This window comes from Camelus dromedarius, chromosome 2 (genome assembly GCF_036321535.1).
Source record: "Camelus dromedarius isolate mCamDro1 chromosome 2, mCamDro1.pat, whole genome shotgun sequence".
Taxonomy (NCBI): Eukaryota; Metazoa; Chordata; class Mammalia; order Artiodactyla; family Camelidae; genus Camelus; species Camelus dromedarius.
In genome coordinates, this window is record NC_087437.1 from 27,722,596 (window position 1) to 27,747,069 (window position 24,474).

At 40.0% G+C, this 24,474-nt stretch overlaps 2 protein-coding genes across 2 annotated transcripts in view; one reads left to right on the forward strand and one right to left on the reverse strand.

Moving 5' to 3' along the window:
• MED12L (mediator complex subunit 12L) overlaps positions 1–3,865 on the forward strand; it is a 294,791-nt gene extending 290,926 nt beyond the window's left edge. Inside the window, exons 47-48 of the mRNA XM_031449309.2 lie at positions 1,441–1,527; positions 2,595–3,865. The gene's annotated coding sequence lies outside the window, so the exon portion shown is untranslated. The remainder of the gene's footprint in view (positions 1–1,440; positions 1,528–2,594) is intronic.
• On the reverse strand, positions 1,521–24,474 carry IGSF10 (immunoglobulin superfamily member 10). The gene is made up of 7 exons (XM_010986726.3): positions 24,139–24,474; positions 22,418–22,612; positions 20,945–21,074; positions 18,291–18,681; positions 8,420–12,751; positions 7,065–7,962; positions 1,521–3,730 (listed from the first exon to the last, which is right to left on the reverse strand). The coding sequence occupies exons 2-7, from the start codon at positions 22,609–22,611 to the stop codon at positions 1,822–1,824; spliced, it is 7,854 nt and encodes a 2,617-aa protein (XP_010985028.1). The 5' UTR covers position 22,612; positions 24,139–24,474; the 3' UTR covers positions 1,521–1,821.

The following is a 24,474-nucleotide window of genomic DNA, read 5'->3' on the forward strand; positions in this document are numbered from 1 at the left end:
TTATATTTTGCAGAAGTTAGTGAAATTAATTCATTAATCATTTTGCACATGAAAGCTGTGGGGCATACCTTTTTGTTGTTGTGTCCTTTTTTTTAGGTGGGGAAGCTAAGATATGGGTAAGGCCCTATGATTTGAAGATTTGCCAGAAAGTTGAGGAAAAACAGAACTGGTTTTCCTCTGTATATGGTAAAGACAGAAACTGGAAGTTTCAACCTAGCCTTATCATATTTCCTCCCACTTAATCCTCTCTCCTGAGGGTTTTTTTTTTTTTAAGAATATGCATTAATTTGCATTAAAATGATCACAAAGGAAAGCCCTGCCCTTTGGCCAAACCTGGTAATTTGCTTGGTGAGATAGATTATTTCCAGATATGGTGGAGATTCCAGGTCCCCTTAGATATAAGACTTTGAAATAGAATAAAGTTGGACTTAAGAGGCACTTAGATACATACCTGTTAGAGTTACATTAGTCCTCATATTTATTCCTGTTGGCCTGGAAGTAAAATGAGATCACTGTTAGAACGAGTGTCCTTTGACCTCCTGTGGCCACAGGATACCAGCAGCAGAGAAAGTAGCAATCAAGTCACCTCTTAGGTGGGGCGAGCTGAAAGTTGGTGTGTGATGAAAACACAATGAGGTGGACCACCCCCTGCCCAGTTTATCTCAAATGAAGCTCTTGGTTTTGTGTGCTGAGACAGCTGACCAAGACCTATGACATTTTCTTCCTCATTTTCACTTATTAAGGTTCCTATGATTCTAATAATAGGCAAATAGTTGTATAGATGCTGGAGAAATTACACTGGAAAATCTTAGCCTCTAGAATTATAAAAGATGCATCATGATATCCCCCAAATTAATTCCAGTTGAGTTAAGCATGTAATATAAATTCAGTGAATTACAAAAAGCAACATTTTTGTGTAGGCTTGATCAAATTTAAAATTTTAAGTACTGTAAAACTCCACTGTATGTATTAAATCTAGGTCTTCCCAAACATTTCCCCGTCACATAAAGGATTATCACTTAATGGAATAAATGCTCATAAAGCAATGCTTCCTCCTCAGAAAATTTTCCTTATCCAAACCAGGGATTCCTGTGCTTGATTTTGAAGTTACAAAGAAGTTTCGCTGTACTTTAGAAACCTTTTCAATTGGTTTATTTGGGTAAAGACGACATCAGTCCCTTTTCATGTTTTATGATGTGCAGGTGTTAAGCTGCTTCTGCCACGTGGAAAGTCAGCCTGCATTTATCTTCAAATGCAGTTACTGAAACATTTTTGTATTCCCCATCAGTGAAAATTTTCAGTGTGCACAAAATGGTGACTCATAATCGAAACAGTTCAGTGCTTATTTTCTGTGGGTTTTAGTAAAATATTTATAAGCCAACCACAATATTTATACATCAAGACTGCAAATTTAATCTTTTCCATTGTGTCTGTCCCCAGTGCCATGCCTGTTACACTGATAGAAGGTGGACACTAGGCAAATGCTAGTGAAAGAAAAAACAGTCCGTTCTTTACTGAAGAATTCAGGTACATTAGCCACTTGTTATTTTATGGTTAATAGTTTTCTCTTAATGTTCATTGTTATTTGTTGGCAAAATAAAAGTGCCTTAAGTTAAAAGTTTGTTTTGAGATCCATTAAACAAAATCAGTATCGGTTCATAATGCATTTATTTACAAGTCCTGTTTTTTTTGCATGTCTATTATAAATTTAATATTATAAATGTATTCAAATTCATTTACATGCCTATGGCTGCCTTTGATTAAACTTCTTCCAAAAAATAAATTCTGTACAGATGTTGGCTTTTTTCAAGCAGTTTTAAGTCAGATGACTTGAATATACGTTGTTGCATAATCACTTCCAAGTGAATTCTTTGCTGTGCATTTGTATATCCCTGAATCCGAGGTTTGTGGATTTTGAATGACTAGAGTACCTCGTGGGGGAAAAGGCGGAATTCCGTGTGTCCTCACTTTGTTTGCCGCTGAGAACGGGGAGTGGTCAGGCATCTCCCAAGTGATTTCAGGCTTGGGGACTCCCAGAGCAACACAGTGGAGCTGAACAGCCACTCCTGTCCTTGTGAGGATGCTCCTGGGTAGGCGATTTGTAATTCGTGGAGGGTAGGCGACAACCATTACTGGAACAGTAATCAGTGCGTGGCCAACACTATTTTGAGCTTTACAAATATAGTTTCCTCTGTCATAAGCTGTTGTGTCTTTGATGACTAATGTGCCGTTTTCATGCAGTATGTATTTGCCATTAATTTGAGGCCTGTCTATTACGTAACTACTTGGTACAGTCCATTTGATATTTGGCTTGGGGCTTCCATCAGCGACGCAGTGCAATGATACAGAGTCTCCACTGATACAGTAAACTGTTCCTGGTGTGTAAGTGAGAATAACTGGCTTCTGGCCAATTTCCAATACGATTAGCTTCTCAATGTAGCCAACTTTATTTCTGGCTGCACACCGGTACTTTCCTGCGTCGTCCCGACTTGTTTTATAAATGATAAGTGACCCGTTGCTTGCTATCAGATGCTGAGAATTTTGTGGTCCATTGGAAAACTGTGTGCCATTTGGTAAAATCCAGATTATTTCAGGTGGTGGGTTTCCAACAACAGAGCAATTCAACGCTGTGGCCTTTCCAAGCGGGGCAACTATTTTTTCATTAAATGGATTTCTGAAGGTCGGTCTTCTCAGCATTTCCAGTACTTCTAACTGCACCACTAGCACGCTCTCTCCGCCTTCGTTCCGAGCCACACAGATAAACTCGGCTGAATCCGAAAGCCTCACATTCCTAATTTCCAAGGTTCCATTGTTATGGACTGTGATTCTGCTTCCGTAGTATGGAGCCGTGAGGAAAATATTGTCTGGCATGATCCACATGATTTGAGGAGACGGTGTCCCTTCGGCTCTGCAGTCAAAGTGTTTCTTAGAATGCCTCACAGCCGTGGCTTTAATGACAGTTTTGTTTGTATACAGACCATTGATTAATGGAGGCTTGGAGACTACGTCTAGTTTGTACATTTTGGTGTCATCCCCACCAGGATTTCGGGCCACACAGACATACTCTCCAGAATCGAGCAGTTTCACTTTGTTGATGGACAAAGACCCGTTGGTGTGAAACGTGTACCTGTCTCTGGAGAATGAAATCATGTCATTGGAAGGCAGCAACCAAAATATTTTTGGCTTTGGTTCCCCAGTGACCTCACAGTCAAAGACGGCTGTGTCTCCAGCCCTGACTCTCGTGCTGGTCTTGTGACCCTGCTGGATCCGTGGGGCAGCTGTTACTACCGTTAAGTGGACTTTCATCTCATCCTTCCCTAGCGTGTTCTGGGCATAGCAAGTGTAATCTCCTTCTTCTGCCATCCCAACTCTGTTGAAGTATAAGGTTCCATTGTCAAAGAGTGTGAACCTTCTGGTCCTGTGGCCACTGTCGTCAGCCTGCATGGCGTTGTTGATCATCGTCCCATCGGGCAAACTCCAGGATATCTCGGGCACTGGTGAGCCAGAAGCCTTGCAATCGACTTGGAAGTCTTTCCCGTGAAACACTTGCTTTTTAAAATGTTGCTTGTGGTCAATTTTGGCAGGTCTCCGTCTTAGGCTGACGCGCATCAGGATCAGATCATCCCCCATTTTGTTTCTTGCCGCACACAAGTACTCCCCACCATCTTTTTCTGTCACTGATCCAATAGACAGGGATCCATTCGGGTAGACGCGGATTCGGCTGCCCATTCTGAGGGGGAAAAAAGAGACTGATTTCAGTGTGCGGCTGTTAGCAAGGGGCAGGGAAATTGTCTCATTTATGTAGGGTTAGCGTATGGACATTTTCTTAAACTGCTGCAATAAAATTAAAATCAGTACTGGCTTATTAACTGTCTCTTAAGCTGTTCTGAAAGATGAAATTAACTGAATAGGTGTAATTTAGTGCAAACAAGTAGTATTTCTTAGATGGACTTCAAATGAATCTCCTTTGCATGGCTATTAGAAAAAAACAACATTTTAACCGTGAGGAGAATGTGAGAAATACCATTTCCTAGACCTATGACTGTCTTGACCACTTTACATATCAAATGATCATTTTGTGGTATACATCAGTAAAGAAATTCTACACAAATTTACTTGCTCAGAAAAGATACTGGATTGTACTTTTTAAGGAGATGTTAGTAACTAAACAATTAGTTATTTGGTGATAAAATGCCAAGGTAAGCCTCATTAGAAGCTTGCCACAGCATGTGTCCTTTGCAGGCAGCTGTGAAGTGACTCTGGTCTCTGCATCGTATTGAACCGCATGAACACCATTTTTCTCTCTGAAGCCACTACACAGCCTGCCATTACCATTTTGAACCACCAGATGGCAGATCTTTCCTAGTAAAACAATCTAGTTTTTCCAAGACTAGTGGAAACTTAAGTGCTAAAAACACAATCAAAAACACCCATTTGTTTCTCTTCTAATTTTTTGGCAACATGAGCTGATCAGAGAAACAAGAGGGAAAAGTGTGGATGACCTTACAAAGCATAACTGCTAACCAAGTCAAACAGCCTCAAGGCATTTTTTTTTTATCTTCCAACAAACATACTGTAAGTAGGAAGAATGTTCTAGGACAACTTACAAGTGCCGATGTTCTTTTTACTTATTTTTTTCTTCAAGCCTGAAAAGAATTTGTCTGGCATATAAACCAAGGAAAGATGATCATAATAGATGCACTTAATGAAGGGAAAGGAAACTTACCAGGGCCTTTACATTTACTTTTTAATCTTTAGGTAGTTCCCCCACTATACAGCTGAAAAAAACTGGTATTTAGAGAGACTCAGTACCTTGCTCTTTTCACCATGCTACACTGCCATCTGCTGTCATCCTTTCCTAATGTTTTGTAAGAGCACTGTTTCTCAAACCCAGGTGCACATTAAAATCATTTGTATGAAATAGTACTGGTGCCTGGGTCCCACCTCCAGAATTGCTGACTTAATTGGCGTGGAGTGTGACCTTGGTATCAGGACTCTTAGTCCAAATGATTCTTATGTGCAGCAAAGTCTGAGAACCACTGCTCTAAATCTTTGTTCTCAATGCGGTTCCCTCATTACCTGCATCAGAATTTAAGATGCATATTTCCTGGTTTCACTGTTCAGAGTTTCTGATATCCAGGAACCCACTGCTTAATTAAGTTTTGGAGCTGGTCTCAAACTTGAGTGCGCACTAAATTCACCTGTTTAAGAACACAGATTGCTTGTTAAAACATATATTGGATTCAAGTTCTCAACTGATGCTAATGTTCTTGGTTGAGCAGACAATCCTTTGAAAGCCAGTGACTTAAAAAAAATACCGTCCCCCACCCAAAAACCTGATGCATCTGAAGTTGTAATATATAAAAAGAGACAGAACTATAGCTGTTTCCTTTTATAAAGTGGTATTTTTAAGAGGAAATTTACTTTTGAAAGTGTTTTCCCTGAGTAGAGGAAAGAACTGTTTATGAAGATTAATGCACAGGCAAGCATCTGCAGTCTTTTAAAGCAGCACTTCCTGGACTTTATTGTGCATGTGATTAACCTGGGGATCTTTTTAAAGTGCAGATTCTGATTCAGCCTATCTGAGGTGCAGCCTGAAGTTCTCCTCTTGTAACAAGCTCCCAGGTCATGAGAAGCAAAGTTCTGAAGCAGAGAAAACACAAATGCTGTGCTGAAGCATAGGTCACAAAAGTTATATTAAAAGTTGTGGAGGTAGGTCACTAGTGCTGAGTTGAGACGGTTAAAAAAAAAAAATACCCAGAAAAGGCTATTTTTAGTTCAGCTGACAAGTAGGCTTTTTTTTCTTGCATTGGTTTCTGCATGGGTAGTGAAACTGTATTCAAAATTACACAGAATAATGAGCAGTTTCTGGGTAAACGAGAATCGCCAGCATGTGCTATAGAATTTTTTTTAGATGCATTAATTTCAGAAAAGAAGTGGCATTCAGCATTAATGCTGAATGCTTATAATGACTATAATTATAATATTAAATACAAAGACTGGTAAGCCATTGAAAATATTTGATGCCATAAATGGGCATATGTATAGTAGCTAGCTAACAAGCATAAACATGACTTCTGAAATTTACATTTCATAACTCAGCATTTTTAAATCTTAAATCTAAATTAATTTCAATTTTAACATTTAGTCAGGCAGTTTTGATGACTTATTTGAAAAACCTGAAAATTAACATTTACTTTGGAGTTAAAGATCACAAGTTAAATCATTAACTATATCCATTACTTATAGTTTGACACTAGAAAAATATTCTAAGCATAAATTCATATTATGTATAACTTTTCCTACATGTATGTTTTCTATTAATAAATAGATACATAAAATGGAAATGCTCACCCCCATGTTTTCTGTCATATGAAAAATCACTGCATGCAAATGGCAAATATTACATAATCTTTGAAAAGTAATAATTATAATTTATAAGATTAGTCTATAGAGAAAACAGATAAAAATCAAGATGAATATGCCCATAACAGAACATACTAGAGAGCGTGTGTATATATGTGTCTGACACGGTCAGAGTGATGGTGGTCCTAAATACATTTCACCTCGTGGAGGCCTCAATGCTGTGACCTTTCATAAAGTGTTTTGCAATTTTAGGGTAGAATAAGTTAAGTACAGATTGTTCTAAAATTTAAAATGTTCAGTAGGAGACTCTGAAGAGTGAAATAATGAAGTACGTCTCTTCAGAACCTTGACTGCATTACAAAATCCCTTCTTAGTTTTGGAGAGAGAGATTGAGTACATTTACACAGTTGCCATTTTAAAACTGTCACTATTATGGGAGCAAATGAGATTTTTATTCTTTTTAATTACATAAACTCAGTAAGAAGTTGGCCCTTAGAGTTAGGCATATGAAAAGATTGGTTTTTATATAATTTATATTATTTTCTATTACTCTTGAAAGGATTAGGTCTCTTTAGAAAAACTTACTTTTATGTGCAGAGTCTGTGTGCTGCTAGCCTCACGGTATCACATTTTCCACTTCAGAAGTTGTACAGCTAAATAGATAAAGAAGATAATCTCAACACAAAGGTATGGTTTACCTGTGCCACTGGTCGACGACAGCCTTAGATGGTAGCCTCCAGATTATTTTTGGTTTTGGTTCCCCAGTGGCTGAGCAGTTCAGTAGTAATTTGTCCCCTAAATTCACCTCCATCCATTTCTGGGATGCAAATTCTATCCTGGGGATGGTCTCTTGCTCCTCCACTGTAAGAATTACCACCCTTCTTTCCGAACCAGTGGAGCTGGTAGCAATGCATTCGTAAGTGCCCCTGTCTGAAGAGGCTACGTTTCTTATAAACAGAGTCCCATTTGAAAATAAGAACTTGGAATCGATCAATTCTAATGGTCTCACCTCAGTGCCATCAGAGAGGACCCAGTGAACGGTGGGCTGAGGAGTTCCTTTTACAGTACAGGGCAGTTTCAAGCTTCCACCCCAAGTCCCTGCAACAACTTGCCTCTTTTGCTCTAGAATAACAGGCGGGGCTGCAACGACTTGTATTTTAACCAGCAGTGAGTCCTGGCCCACCGGGTTGCTGGCCACGCACTTGTAGAAGCCCCGGTCGTAAATGCTGATAAAGTGGATGAGCAGCGTTCCATCAGATGTCACCAGGGCCTGCCGATTCCCCTCGGATGATTCGGAGACCACTGTTTGGTTTGCAAGAATCCAGGAAATCGTAGGGCTTGGCCTACCTTCAGCCCTGCACTTCAGTTCCACCGTACTTCCAGAATGGACTGTGATGTCTTTAGTACGTCTCTCCAGGATCCTGGGGGGATAGGAAACCACGGACAAGGTGACATGAAGGCGATCTGTGCCAAAAGGATTGGATGCTGAGCACAGGTACTGTCCACGGTCCTGAATGTCCACCCTCTGTATGGACAGGGTGCCATTGGGGAGCACCTGGAACCTGCTATTCTGTTTCCTTTTAGACAAATCAAGTCCTGATAAGAAGAAAGAAATTTATAGGCATAGGTCATCAAAGTTTAGACAGAAAACAGATAGTTAACATGGAAGTCTCAAGAGGAAGGCTATCTTTTTGTTAGGCTACTGGGAACAAATACATCTGAGTCTTCAGATTGCTAAAATTATTTCTGGATTTTTTTTATCCCCACAATGTTAATATAAAAGCCAGATGGTTCAACACAAGGACCACTCTCTCTTTTTCAAACATTTCTTTGATCTGCTTTCAAAGCATTTCAAAAAAAACAGCCTTAACATATGTTTTAAAACCTTCTATTGAGCAAAACACCATGCATGTATCAAACGAGGGTATTAATGGTTTTTGTGTCTTAGATAAATGTCATGTTCATGTTGATACTTTGGCGATGTAACCCTGAAACATAACAGTATTTTGTTTTGTAACTAAGGAAGACTGGCTGTAAAGAAAGTTTCAAATACCTGATGAGACTCTGGTCCAGTGGATAGTAGGCTTGGGATTTCCAACAGCCTCACAAGGAAGAAAGGCATCTGAGTTAGCAGGAACAGTAAAACTTGCTGCTTTTCCTCCAATGATCCTGGGTCTTTCAAATATATTCCTAGACAAAGAGTCAAGGGGAAGGAGTTTGGAAGTTGTTGTTTTTTGAACTGATGTCTTATCAAAGGTACTTTTCTTTGCATTCTTCTGTATATCCCAATTTGATGCATGAGTGGTGTCCTCTGGCAAACCTGGAGCAGGCAGTACGCTCACAACTGGCTTTTTGCCTTTTCCGGCAATTTCTGGGTGTGACTTGCGCCAAAAGTGGTTTTCTGACCAGAGAGAGGGAGTCAACTTAGAATTCTGTGGTTTAACTGTTATTAGTGCCGGCATAGGAGTAGAATGTAACAGAATGGAGTCAATAACGTAGGTGGTTCCAATGGTGAGTGTGGCATCTGGGTGAGTTTTGGGAGATGCTGCTGCTGACTGCTGTGGATTAGCATTGTGCCTTGAAGATTCATGTGGCTCAACCATTGTACTTGTCCTCATCCTGAAAATGGGAGTTGTCAGATTGTCAGTAACTTGACTTTGGTTACTCAAGGGAGGGGAGGTGGGAATTGGCACTGAAGTGGCACTGGTGCTTAGGAATGGTGGCATGGATGCACGTCTGATGACAGGCGTGGTACTCTGATGTGGTTTGCTGGACAAAGCGGTTTCAGAAGCAGCTGTGCTCGTCAAAGTCTGAGTACTTTCCTGGGGTGGTTCTTCAATTACACCTGTCAGATTAAAGGGTCTTGGATGAAGACCGATTGTGCTTGACATTTCTTTTATGTTGTCTACAGGGGAATGAGTAAAAGCAGACACAGTGGGCTTGGTTGAAGTTTCAGCTGCGGTTAGAACAGGAGGTGTCACAGTGGTGGATGTAATGAACCCAGAAGTCTGGCTGGGAGAGGTGTTTGGGTCATTCCTGTTCTTCAGAGGCTCCTTTTCCCCTTGTCCTTTTTGTGCTCTGGGTCTGGCTATTTGGGTTTTGTTGATAATGACAGATGCAGGGGTGGTAGGACCAGTTGTCAGTGTGGCTGTTTGCATTGATAGGAAATTTGTACTTGATTCTTCACTTAAGGCACCAGGAGGTGCAGGGTAACCGGGTAGGAAGGGCAGCTCCTTCACTGTTCGGCTCCCCCCAGGACTGTGTGTTTTACTGGTACTGTGATGAGTTGCAGCTGATGTTATGGGTGGACTTTGCATCACACTTGCTGAGAGTGTTGTGGAATGGAAGGCGGAAACTTTATCTGTGGGTAAAGCAGGAGCTATTTTAGGAAGCACCGTGTCTGTGCTTTTTTGGGAACCGAATTTATGCTGATTCTTTAGCTTTTCTTTTTGGATACGGTTATTTACAAATATCTGATACCAGGGAATTTTCCTTCTTAAAAATCTTGTAACGGCTATAGTAGTAGGCAAGGGTGGCTTGATGGTGGGACCTGGAAGTGGCGATACAATCACTGAGTCTCCTTTAGCTTCACTCGTGTTAGACTCGCTTGGGTAACTAGTATTTGTCATACGAATTTTTTCCATAGATCTGACTGTTGGGGCACGAGTCATGACTGCACTAGTTGGAGTCACTTGGGTACTTTCAGCGCTGAAATATTTTATTGTGGGTGTTGTTTTCTCAACACCTACATTTGGTTTGTTCTCAAATAGTAATGATGGATTGTGGACTGGAGTTGTAGATTCTTCTGCTGAGACTCTGGCAATTTCAGCTTTGGGGAGGGTGATGGGGGGAGAACTTGGAAAAGGCAGTGCTGCTGCAATAGTGGTGAGTCCCTCTCGGGGAGAACAGGATGGGCATCCCACATTGAGCTCTGTGGCTGAAAGCGGAGTAGTCTTTTCTTCAGAAGAACCTCTCAATGTTGGCCTCACAAAGCTGTATCTATGCTGTCGGAGAATCGGAGTTCTATATGGGCTGATAATTCGCCCTCTGTTCCAAATTTTCCTCCGTCTTCCAAAGCGTCTGGACAGTGGCATATTAATTGTACTATTTCTAGGAATCTGTAACTGAGAATGAGCAGCAGTGTATGGGCCCGAAGGGAGCTTAGAGATGCTAAGTTTTTGAGTAATGTGAGAATGGGAGTGATTGCTCCTGGGTTTGCCGACTCTTGGTACAGATGTCTGATGACTGTTCGTGGCATTGAATGACGCTAAAAATATGTCAGCTTTGCTGTTAGCACTAGTAAGCATTTTGATATGGACATCTTTGATCGTAGCCCCCCCAGTTATTGGGGGTGCACTCTGCAAATGCTCTTTTGTCCCCACATAATCAACATTCTGAAACTGAGTTGCTTCAGATCGTAGAGCAAAGACAGTAGACAAATTCTGGCTGGCTGTGCCTTGCATTTTGCTTGATGTGGTTGGGTTTATCTTGTTGGACATGGCTCTAGTTTTAATAGTAGTAGATGGTCTGAAATCTGTTGGGTTTTCAGGTGGTAGTATCTGGGGACTCACAATTGGGGAGACTTCAGGGCCAGCACTTGTCACGGGGCTATCAGGTAATTTTCTGGAATCAACAGTCACTGTCCTTGCTACAATGTTGGGAGTTTTTGTTGCCAGGACCGAAGCTTCCTCATCTGGAAGGAGCATGCCTGAGGAGTCTACTTCCTCACCAGGTATTTCCAGGAGTTGGGTGATTGGTGGAGATGGCTTTGCTGTGGTACTTTCTCCCTTCTCTGGCATGGTGGTCTTTTTAGCTTTCTCCAAAAGTGCTGCCCAGTGCTGTGGGTCAACTTTCCGGGCAGAGGGAGGGAACTGCCTCCTGTGCTCCCTGAAACGTTGGCTAGTTGACTGTCCACGCCGCTGGTGTGTTAACACCCTGTGTTTATACTTCTTATTTGCATTCAAGATTTGTTTTCCAGCCTCAGCTCCCGTTGGAGAAGATGTGGGGAGCTGTGCAGCAGGTGGGTCCTTAAGCTGAGCAGTGGGACTGGGCTCATCAAGTCCAGATCCATCTATTTCTGTATTATGCTCCACTGGCCTTTGACCTTTTGTTTTGACTGAAACTTGGTTAATTAAAAAATCAACCCCTGATGGGTTGGCTGCTACACACCAATAATAACCCTGATCTTTCTGACTGACCTGTGGTATTTTTAGTGTGCCATTGTGAAGAACTTGTTTATCTCTTGAGGACTGGTGGAGCACAGTGTTTCCGGGAAGAACCCAGCTAACAGAGGCATCTGGGGTACCAGTAGAATGGCATGGAAGGTCAAGTGTTTCACCAATGAAAACTGTATGGTGAGCCCCATTTTCCTGATCAGCTTCTATGTAGGGCTCTACCACAGTAATCCTGTAGGTGAGGATGTCTGCATCATTGTAATTGGTGCTTATGCAGTGGTACACGCCTGTGTCAAAACTATCAGCCATCTGGAGTTCCAGTTTTCCACTTTTGTCTATCAGGATCCGCCCATCCTCACTAACATACGGGGCTCTCACTTTACTTCCATCAGCCAGAAGCCACTCCAAATGTGGGGGAGGGTCTCCTTGGCCTGGGCAGTCTAGGTCAATGGTCCCACCAACCAAAACAGTGTGTTCCAGCTTAGTACTGTTATCCCTGGAAATCATGGTCCATTTATGTTTCTCTGGCCTCATCTCTTCCCTCGGTAAAGTGATGTGAGCATTGCTCGAGTACTGGATCTGCAATGTACCGAGTGTGGTGGCAGTTCTGTTTAGCTGCAAGGAGATTTGGTCTTGCATTAACCAAGGGGGATCTGCTCTGAGATCAGCCTCTATGTTGGTAAAGATGTTTTCAGGCTTCAGTACCACCTGTTTATATTTGTAGCAGAGCTGTGGTGTTTCAGTGAGCAAGTGGCTCCTTTCTAGTATCAGAGGAGAGTCGCTGTACAAAGCCAGAACTTGCCACACTGGCTGAATGTGACTGTAATCTAGGTGACATGCCAGAAATGTTGCAAATGATGCATTTAGCATGACGTGGTCATTTTCTTCAGTGAATACAATGGATGATGTCATTGAGGGTTTTGGGATACTGCAGACCATGTTAGCTTCATTTCCAGACTGGTCTGTCATATTCAAAGTGAGGGAGCCGAAGGGTGCCATGAAATCTTGGGGAGAGATGGACACAGAACTGCTGTCTTCCGAAACAGTCAGGCTCTTCAGTTTCAGGGAGGGGTCAATGGTTGGCTTGGTACACAGGAAGGCTGCAGCTGGGACTATAACCAACGGCTTCCCTTTAGAGGTCCCGGGGTTCATGCAGAGTGGACACTGCTGAGGATTTGAGGGACTTCTGTCTTTTTTGCATTTTATTATGTCTAGAAAAGAGGACAGTTGGGCTTTATGAATAAACATTTGAACATTTTGGATAAATAGCTTTTGATAGAATTTAAAACAATTAGAAAATTTTAGTGTTCGATAGAAAGTCTCCTACTTTTTTTTTGTCTTTGGGTTGATTTGTAAAAGTGATATTGTCTATATACCCAGTCATAATATTATATCCATAAGCACAATGATTTTGGTTGGTTCACTGCTGTATTTCCCATGCCTAGAAAGCACTGATATACATTTGGCACTCAGTAAATATTGGTTAGTTTCCTTATCTAAGGAAACTAAATGATATGCTTATGTTTGTCACCTTTTATTAATTTATCTGTTATTTAGTTCTGTTTCTCCATTTTAATGTTTTAAGACTCAGAGAACTTTGCTGTCCTTGAAGAGATAACCTGTTTGATAAATTACCATTTATAAGTCCTTGGACATAATGAAAATCCCAAGTTTCTCTCTATTACCGAAAGAGCCATGAATGAATGATACCGTATCTTGGCCTGGTCTAGCTTAGTTGCAAGTCAGCCTTTTGATGGTGAATACCAAATGAGTCCACCATTCACTTATGGTCTTAATTGTGCGTGTGCATAATAATTAGCCAAACCCATTAGGGCCAACATTTCTGTCATGTCTAAATAATCAAGTGTTCTCTTTTGACTGAAATGCCTTATGATCATTCTACGAGATTTAATCAGTCACATCAACTTCTACTTTGAAATTTCTTTCATCTATCCCAAGAGATAATAAAACAAGAGCCTACCTATATGCTGCCCACAAGAGACTGAGTGAAGGACACACAGATTCAAAGTGAGAGGATAAAAAAAGATATTTCATGCAAATGGAAGTGACAAGAAAGCAGGGGTAGCAATACTCAAATCAGACAAAATAGACTTTAAAAAAAGGCCATAAAGAAAGATAAAAGAGGACAATATATAATGATCAAAGGAGCAATATATAATGAAGAGAATATTACACTCATTAACATATATGCACCCAATACAGGAGCACCTAAATATATAAAACAAATACTAACAGACATAAAGGGAGAAATTGAAATGGGGACACAATAATAGTAGACTTTAACACCTCACTAACATCACTGGATAGATGTTCTAGACAGGAAATCAGTAAGGCAATGGAGATACTAAATGACATAATAGAACAGTTGGACTTAGTTGATACTTTTAGGACATCACAGTCCAAAAAACCAGAATATCCATTCTTTTCAAGTTTGCATGGAACATTCTCTAGGATACACCACATTCAGATACAAAAGAAGCCTCAAGAAATTTAAGAGGATAGAAATTATTTCAAGCATCTATTCTGACCACAATGACACAAAATTTATGGGATGCAGCAAAAACAGTCCTAAGAGGGAAGTTGACAGCAATACAGGTCTTCCTCAAAAAAAAAAAAAAAAAAAAACAAGAACAATCACAAATAACCTAATCTACCACCTAAAAGAATTAGAAAAAAAGAACTAACAATACCTAAAGTCAGCAGAAGGAAAGAAATAATAAATACATAAGAATCAAACCAAGAGCTGGGTTTTTGAAATAGTAAACAAAATTGACAAACCTCTGGCCAGGCTCACCAAGAAGAAAAGAGAGATAAAATAAGAAAGGAAAATGGAAAAATTACAACCAACATCACAGAAATACCAAAAACCATAAGAATACAATGAACAACTATATGGCAACAAATTGGACAACCTAGAAGAAATGGACAAGTTTCTGGAAACATACAGTCCACCAAAACTGAATCAAGAAGAAACAGATTAATTTGAACAGACTGATCACTAGAAATGAAATAAAAACTTACCTGTAAACAAAAATCCAGGACCAGATGGCTTCACTGGGGAATTCTACCAAACATACAAAAGAAGAGCTCGTACTGATCCTTCTCAAATTCTTCCAAAAGACTGAAGAGGAGGGAATATTCCCAAACTCATTCTATGAAGCCACCATCACCCTGATACCAAAGCCACCATCAAAAGAGAATATTACAGGCCAATATTGTTGAATATAGATGCAAAAAATTCTCGACAAAATATTAGCAAACAGAATCCAACAACACAAAAAAGATTATACACCATGATCAAGTTGGGTTCACCCCAGGGACACAAGGATGATTCAACATATGCAAGTCAGTCAACATGATACACCACATCAACAAAAGAAAGGCCAAGAGGTTCTCATACCTTCATTTGCCATACCTTTGCCATACCTCAGTAGTCAGGTGTAACACAGCTTCATCTAGTTGTAGGTACCTTCCATTCTTAGGTTCCATAAAGCTCTACGTGTTGCTTTTCTGTGAAATATGGATTTGTGGCCATTTTGCTGACAAACATTTGTTTCATAAATATTAAATTTATGTTCTGCTGCTCTGTTTCCAGGTCTTCCGATATACATAATAACTTCTTATTTTAATGCCAAAGTAGGGTGTAATAACATTTTAAGTGGCAAACTTAACATATGTAATACAACAGGATGAAGAGGATGAGATGGATACAGGAGATAATGAAGCTGGTAGAACCAATAAGAATGAAGATGTGGTTGAACACAGAGGGTGATTGAGAAGAGTGTAGGGAGACACAGTCTTAAGTTTGGTAACTGGATTGGTTGAGACAGACTCACTGGAGGAGGATCAGTTTTGATGGGAAAGGAAGAACATTGTGCCCAAGCAACAGGGCAGCCCATTAAAGGTCTGCCGTTTTGGTGAAGTCAGAAGCCTGAAAAGTCTTTTAACTCAAGAAGCATCCTAAGCCTTTCCAAATCATAGAAACCTCCTCTTTCAGGCATTTCAGATATCATGTCCCCATTCATTTAAATATACTGCTCTGGTGAAACTATTTAAAATGACTGGTCACTGAAATACTTGATAAGAGGTAGAGGATTTTACCTTACAAAATGCAGCCAGGGACTTCCACGCTGTTCCATGTAGTAGCTCCCATATCATGCATTAGACACAGCATTTAAAAGAAGCACTGCACTACTTAGAAGATTTCATTTGCTACAGTGGCTGGACAGGGTCAAATCACCTTCCCATCTGTGCACTTAGTGCGACAGGTAATCTGGCTACTCAGCATTCTTCAGCACATTTTAAAGTCTCAACTTACACAGAGGAGGTAGCTGGCAAGCCTGCAAACCTCTGTGAGCGCTCATGAGAGGCTCTTCTCAACCACCCACTTAACCAGTACCCTGGGCTCAGGCCCTGCTATTGCAAGGAACATGACGGACTCCTGGCTTAATTAAACCTCATCACAGAATTAGACTCACATCTTGGTTTGATTATTGCTAGGCCCTGGACATCAGGTATTTTACCTCAGATGCAAATCTGATCACGTTCTTTCCATTCTCTCCATCACACTAGGTTCCATTCCCGCAGAAGTGCCTTCCATTCCTCAGCCCCGCCATGCCCTATCAGGCTCCGCCGGAGGCTACTCCTCGTACTTCCAATGCACTCGCTGTCTGACACACCCTCTTCCATCACTGCCTAGCTGCTTAGCTCCTCCACGACCCAGCCGCAAGAGCACTGCTGCTGCGCGGGCTCCCTGCTTTGTGTTCTCCTGGTACCTTCCACTTCTTCCTAGCCCTCCCCACCCACTAGTAGAATGACTTGTCTAGCTGTCTGTCTCGCACAAGACTAAGCCCCATACTGTTCAGTACTCTTCATCTGTATGTTCCTAGTCCTGGCCAGTGGACGGTCAGGAAAGATTGGAAGAAGAAAGGACAGTCTAAATCTGAGAGCCTATTTCTTCCACATTTTAACTTACAAATTAAGATGTGTCTTACAACTGAAGGCATTTTCAGTAGCAGATGACCCGCTGGCAGTCTTGATATAGCTATCACTGCCTGCACACACACAAGTACTGTCATAGCCATTTATCCACATTGTTTTCTCTTCAACTGAGTTACATGCGCTGTTGGCATTACATATATTAAGTTTGCCGCTTAAAGTGTTTTTCATTAAAATTACATTTTGCTTTGGCATTAAAATAAGAAATTATTTATACAGGCAGGCTTGGAAACAGCAGTAAGACAAATTTAAAATTGTGAAACAAATGTTTGTCAGAGAAATAGTCACAAATTCATATTTCATACAAAAGCAACACCTAGGGCTTTGCCAAACCTAAGAACGGAAAATACCCACAAATAGATGAAGCTGCGTTGCACCTGACTCCTGAGATGCGTGCGAAGGGAGTGCCAAGTGAGGCAACGGAAGGTAAGAGAAAGTGTCAACCTCTTGGAGTAGATGAAAAAAATTTCAAAACAGAAGTTGATGTGACTGATTCATGAGTCTCATAGAATGATCCTTAAGGCATCTCAAAGGATATTTGATTATTTAGACACACTGAGAAATGTTAGCCCTAATGGGTTTGGCTCATTTATACATACACATACACACATATATATGTCACATACATATACACATATATATCACACAGTTAAGACCATAAGTGGCTCGTGGACTTGTTTGTTGTCACCAGCAAGATGGCTATTTAATAAAAGCTTAGTTTAACGAAAATTACTCAGTACCAATATGCTCTAGGCACATTCTAGGGGATCGAGATAGATAAATTAGACATAGGAAAGGCAACAGACATTTAATAAATATAATGAATGTTACCCATTGAAGATTGAAGTGTGGACAAGCTGGGGAAGTGGTGAAATGATTATTCAGAAGCAGAGGAGCAGCCAGGCTTCCCAGGAGGGTGAGTGCTGAGCAGTCAGTGGCTGCTCCATTTACATTTGTGTCATTTTTTTAGATTCCGCATGTAAGTGAAATCATATATTTGTCTTTCTCTGTCTGACTTACTTCACTTAATATGATAATCTCTAGGTCCATCCATGTTGCTGCAGAACAAATTTACAGTTATCAAGGGGGAAAGCGGGGAGGGATAAATTAGGAGTTTGGGATTAGCAGATTCAAACTACTGTATACAAAATAGATAAACAACAAGGTCCTACTGTATAGCATGGCGAAGTATATTCAATATCTTGTGACAACCCATAATAAAAAATATGAAAAATAATATAAACGTATAAATGAATCACTGTCTGTACACCAGAAACTTGTAAATCAACCCTTCATGGCAAATCCTACTTTCCCCGACACAGCACCTTTCACACTGACTGCTGCTTCTCTGTGTCCCACCAGAAACATGGTTAGAGCAGAGCTCTCGGTAGTCCCACCACTGAGCACAGGGCCTTGAACAGAACTCCAAAAAACATGCATTGACTGAATAACTAAGAGGAAGATAAGAGGGAAGGATTCTTATGGTTCATGGGAAGAGTAATGCACATATTTCTCTATTTCCACTTTTGCCAAAAGCCAGGAGGCTAGTTGACCTGAAGCAATGAAAGATTAATTCATTCTTGAATTGAGACAGTTCATTCTCACTGCATTATTATTTAAACTTCACTTTCTTTCCAGCTAAACTACCTTGGCCTCCCTACCCACTCATAAAACATCTCCAGGCAGATTTCTTCTATTAAATTAGGACAACGAAAGAAACGGTCTAGATACCTGGCTTCTCCTGTATCCAGTCAGACAACCATTTCAAATGACAGTCGCAGGTCCAGGGATTCCCGTGAAGATAAAGGCTTTCCAGATCAGGCATATAGGAGACCGCCTCTTGAGGGAGGGAGCTCAGAAAGTTATCAGACAAGTATAAGTACTTAATGAAAGATGTTTTAAATATCCGGAGGTAACGTAAAGAGACAAATGTATCTGGATGGAGCTTAGTGAGCTGGTTTCCTTCCAACTGTACCAGTCGGAGAGAGGTGAGTCCATAAAAAACCTCTGGGTTTATAAATTCAATATTGTTGTGATCCATATGCAACCGTGTCAAGCTCCAGAGACCATAAAAAGTGTCCTTCTGAAGTTTTCGAACTTTGTTATAGCTCATTTTTAAGACCTAAGAATAAAAAGAACATGCTTATTTTGTCAAAGGAGTTATCACAAAAGGGAAAATTATATCAGTAATAAAACATACACTGAGATTAATCCAATGCAGTATGTGTACCTGGTTTCAATCCTAACTTAAACAAACTAGTTGTAAATTAAATATAAGAATATGAGGGAAATTAGAACATTCATGAATATTTGATGATAACTGAGGAATTACTGCTATGATTTAACATACAATAATGAGATTGTGGTTATTTTTTAAAAGATTCCTTAACTTTGAGATACGTATTGAAGTACTTACAGATGAAACATTATGGTGTCTTGGATTTGTTTCAAAACAATGCAGTGAAGTGGAACAGTAGTGGGTGGAGGTACAGGTCAAATAGGATCTGTTACGTGTTGATAACTACTGAAGCTGGGTGGTGCTACGCTGGGGTTTACTATATTATTCTACCTCTTTAAATGGTATGCTTTTGAAAAATCCTATTGTGGAAATTTTCAACCAGATACAAAAGTATCTTATTTTTTCAAGTAAATTTAAGATAGTTCAATTTAAGATTTCTTGAACCTGAATTTTTCATAATTATACTGATTTTATCTTTCACATTTTTGACATATAATTCACATGCCATAAAGTTTACCTTTTAAAACAGTGTAAGTCGGTGGCTGTTAGTATACTCACAGACTTGTGCAACCATCTCCACCATCTAATTTTAGAACATTTTCATCACCCCCAAATAAAAACTGATACCCGTCAGCAGTCATTTCCCCTCTCCTCTTAGGCAAATCCACAGAAACAAAGTTAGCAGTTTTCTAGGTCTATTTCTCAGCATTTAAAATAATGATATGATACGTGGTCTTTGTGCCTGGCTGTTTTCAGTTAGCCTAATATTTTCAAGACCAATCCTTCTGTAAAATGTGTCAGCCTTCCATTACTTCTCATTGCTGAATAGCATTCCATTGTGTACATAGGAAAAATACTCTGTTTATCCACTTATGGGTTGATGGGCATTTGGGGTGTTACCTACTTTTTGGCTATTATGAGTAATACAGTTATAGTCAATTTTGAATTGAAATTAAAATAATTTTTGAATATTTCAGTAGTGTGTGAGTATTCTCCAGTTCTTTCTCCCAAAAAGAAAAGAAAAAGAAATGCTAGTAAAAATAATGATTTCTCATCATATTTTCCTGATTTGACCTAATCTGTCATCTCTGTTGAGAATGCTTTTCTGGAATGCCAAGTTTCCTAATAAGCAAAGAAAATTTAAATTGGCAACATGGAACAGCTTTGCCCCAAATATTACCAGACTCAATGTTCATCAATATCTACTGAAAACCTGGTCAAGAAAACAAGTATGTGTGAATTCCATGAAGGATATGTATTCCATCTAGTCCTCTGAAGACATATATTCCAAATAAAGTCTGATAAAGCCAAATCAACAGAATCACATATCTAGACTTAAATCTATGGCTTTACACAGGCCTGGTATGATGTGAAAAGGCTCTCTGCACCCTGGCATTTTATCTAAGGGTAGAACTTACTTAATTTTATTACACTGTTTTATGAGCTTTGGGAGATATTTTTTTTCTAGTTTAAAATCAGATGTGATTGTACTTTTCCTGAACAGTAGTTTTAATTTATTACAAAATTAATAGACATCATAAATTGAGTTAGGTTCTCAAAAGCCTCAAGTCCTGCCTACAGCACATACTGATCTTTATGTCTGCATTTCCCTGCACTCCCTTTGTCCTTGTTCCTAACATTTCTTCTGCCTTTTACTTCCTCACCTACTGGAGTGGTGATTCTTACACTATTTGATGCATTCTTAGAAGTCCCCATAACATTAATTTTTTTTTGAACCAGGCAATGCATAAATAAATAAAGTGAAACTTAAAAAAGTATATTACTGCCTTATAGAGAGCTAACTTCTGTGTAAAGAAAATTATTTTTAGAAACTACATTCAGTACCCAGGTGAACAAGAGTGGAAGGAGCCTTTCAGGGTTACATTTTAAAGGTTTAGTAATTCCTGGGCTTTGGGGGGGTTTTTTTTGTTTGTTTTTTCTTTTTACTTTCTATGAGCCTGAAGTGTGAGAAAATCAGAATTTTCTTATTATTCTAATACCACATAGTGTTGCACTGAAAAAATTAGGTTTTTGACATTTTCTCTTGATGTCTACTACATTACAGAACGTGGATTCTCTTGGAACAGGTGGCTTTTGGAGGCACATCTCGCCTCGTTAACCAGCCCCTTCCCCACACCAGCCTCACCTGCAAGGCCTGCAAGTCAGAGAAGGTCTTAGCAGGGATTGTGTGGATGCCATTGCTGTGCAGCATTAGTAGCTCCAACTTGTTCAGGCCAGAAAAATCCGTTTCCATCAATCTAACCAAACTGTTGTACCTGAAATAAAAACGTCATCCTAGGCATAAGTCTGTTAACTAAAGTTCAAATGTCAAAGAAAAACCCAACACACACACACACATAAAACTGAATCCCTCTTTTCCCCCTGTGCTGTAAGGAGATAATCCAATGCTTGAAATATTACTGAAATTCATCAGACGCCACGGAAGGTCAATGCTCTACCCAACCTGTGCAGTCTCAGTTACAGTCACCCCATTCATATTCCTGGAACATGCCACATCCCTTCCCATTTTCAAACCTTTGTGCATATGCTATTCTTTCAGGTTGGAATGCCCTTGACTCTGGCTCTATTTGTGAACACTGTTCCCTAATGACACGGCCCCTTGTTCTTCCAAGCGGACTTTATCATCATGAAACAGTGGTTAAGAAACCTGGGCTCTGAAGCTAAAGGTTTCGGGTACGATTATGAACTCAGGCATCTGGGAATGGTGCCCACCCTGGGTAAAATCAGCAACCTTTCTGTGCCACAGTTTCCTTGTCCGTAAAATGCAAATAATGGACTCTACTCCAAAGGGGTTAGGAGGATTAAATGAATGAATACATGAAGAGTGCTTCACTCAATGCCAGGACACAATGAAGAATGTTCGCTATTAGAATTATTGATTGTTCCCAGGGCACTTTATACGCTCTCTTACAGTTACCAAGTTGTACTGACTGTACACCTGTCCTCTCCCTTTAACAACGGCTTCTGTTAGTGACCACTGTATCCTGTTCATCGTTGTATCCCTGGTACCATCATTGTGTTTGGCACATAGTAGGTGCTAATGTCAAATGATGTTAAGTCCACTGGCATGTGCATTCACACACACAGCTTTTCGTGCAGCTTTAAAATATAGTTGCCTTTTAACAGATTTAATTAGGTATTCATTTTTAAAGTATTTTTAGTAAGTCAGTTTGTATGGGGAAAAGTCCAAGGGCCTTAAAAATAATCCAGCTGACTTTTCATACATATCTTTTATATACAGGAGGACACTTCCTGTTGTCCTGTTATTCCCCACTGATACATCCTTAATTCTCAGCTGGAGCTGTATTAGATGTTTAGCAGACGTGTAGCCAGAATGAAACTTTTCTATAATCATGAGTCTCTCAACTTACCAAGTGTGACATCAGGTCCTAGGAGAACTCTTCTCCTAGTAACAGTTTATCAGGAAAAATTTTCTTACTGCCCCTAACAAGCTTAAGATTCTCTTGCACTTATTTCAGAAGAGAAATATTGCTAAAATAACTGGTTAATCTCCCAAAGTCACAAGTGTTTGGGGGATGAGTCACCAGGGTAATCAATCCCTCCTTGAGAAGGGATCAAGACAAGGGCCCCCACGTACCCTAAGTTGATGCGTTCCACACTGGGCGGGATGCTGTCAGGGATAGAGGTCAGGTACCGAAACGTGCAGTGCACCTCTGTAGGCACGTAACAGGCACAGCGGCGAGGACAGGCCCTGCCCCCGGGGGCAGCCGCCAGGCAGATCCCAGCAAAGGAGACCAGTAAGTTAGTGATTCCCCTGCCTTCCACCTTCATCCTGAAAAAACATCACACCTCAGAGTTATAAATACGGTTTGAGCAAAGTTCCAGTGTGACCACACACAGTCACTCTGGTAATCTGGGACACCTTCCTGAAAGGTCATAAGGGGCCAATTTCATTCACAGCTTTTCTGGTAAAGCTTACTCTTTACAAAGCCACAGTGTGTTCTGGCCTCATGTGGACCTTTGTGATCAAGTGGGTATTTGTTATTGTGCAAATTCTTTTTTACAGATCCTCACTTCTTAATGAAAAGCAGCAATCCCTATTACTTAGACTCATCAAAAAGAGAATTTGGAGACAATAATGAATATACTGTGACAAATGAAATAGACACATATTAGTTTCCTGTTTATACATTGGTTCTTTTAGACTAAGCTTTTAAAAACTTGATTATAAAACAAATACATGTGCAACCTAAAAAATTTAGAAACTGTAAATAAGTGGAATAAAGAAAATAAAATCACTCATACTCCCACTACCCAGATACAATCAGTAACATTTTACTGTCTTTCATATATTAGATGTGTATGTTTCTGTGTATATATCTGTGTGTATATGATCAAATGAAGTTTCATAACATTTTTATCACTGAACATGTTTGTTTTTCATTTTATTAAACCTTCAAAAACATTTTTAAGAGACATAATAATCCACTGAAAGGAAGAATAAATCTTCTAACATGTCTTCAAGTCCTTGCCAAAAAAGACACATTGGACACTTCACTGCCAAATGATGGCCATAAGTAATGGTAACTGACTGGCAGCGAGGGCTTGAACCTTGCACCTGCGCCACAGTGGGCCACGCTGACCCTTGCAGGCATGATGCTATCTGCTTTTGCTCTGTTTAGAACATCCCTCTGCTCCTTTCCTTGGTCCCTTTCCCACCGTCTCACATCTGCCATGGCGGTAGGCGAGCATAACCAGGGAAGAAATATGCTCAACTTGCTGGAAAAATTGGTGTCTGTTACCAAAATGTGGGGCAAGCCCAGGGATCCAAACCTAATTTTTGCCTGAAATTCAGAACATACAAAGGTTGTAATGAAATTACCCTTTCCTAAGAAAAGTGACCTTCATAATTTATAAATCTCAGTGTTCCTTGTAATAGAATAGATTTCTTTTGGAATCTACCAACAACTGTCCTTTAGCCATAAACTGCACTTAAAATAACTTGAATGCTGAATTGGTTGTATCTTCATATAGACAGAAAGATGAAATTATTAGAATTTAGCTCAAATTAAAATTTAATACAGGATTAATCACATGATCATTTTTGTCACTATACCTATAATGGTTACAAAAATTTTTAATGTTGTATGATTTGAGACAGCATTTCCACCTTATCATTAGGTAAGCAAAGAAAGGGACAGTAGGTTGAAGGTAATTTTCTCAGCTAAAAAAATAGTTCTGGGTATGTCCAGTAGAGAGTTACTTAAGAGAATCAAAAGTCAAAAAACAAGTGGCTAGTGGATTCCCACAAACAAACCTGAAAATTTATGTAATGAAATAGGTAGAAATTGACATTACCTGAGCTCTTCTTTCCTGGTCCTGAATCCTCAGAGACTGCAAATCTTCCCAGGAAATGGAAAACTGTATCCAAACCTGAGTAAGGAAAGGTTCTCTGCTCCCAAAGTGAGCAAATAGCGTGGTCTTCTGGCTTGCAGCTCAGGAGTAATACTTTGGAGAGAGACCTGGATGGACTTCCACATCTGCAGTGTACATAACCCAGACTCGCATTGATCAGATGTGTTCCTCTATACGATTGCTTTTGTTGTTACAGAAACAAAAAGCAAAGCGGAGGTTTTAAAATGTCCTTTCTTCTGCCTCAACAGTGTGCTTTAATTCCCCCTTAAAATTGTCATT

Coding starts and splice junctions, on each gene's coding strand:
- IGSF10 (XM_010986726.3), bottom strand. CDS start 22,611: ATGAAGGTGGAAGGCAGGGGAATCACTAACTTACTGGTCTCCTTTGCT. Junction 7,963..8,419: donor CTGGACCAGAGTCTCATCAG/GTATTTGAAACT, acceptor TCTTCTTATCAG/GACTTGATTTGTCTAAAAGG. Junction 3,731..7,064: donor GTCGTCGACCAGTGGCACAG/GTAAACCATACC, acceptor TTTCCCCCTCAG/AATGGGCAGCCGAATCCGCG.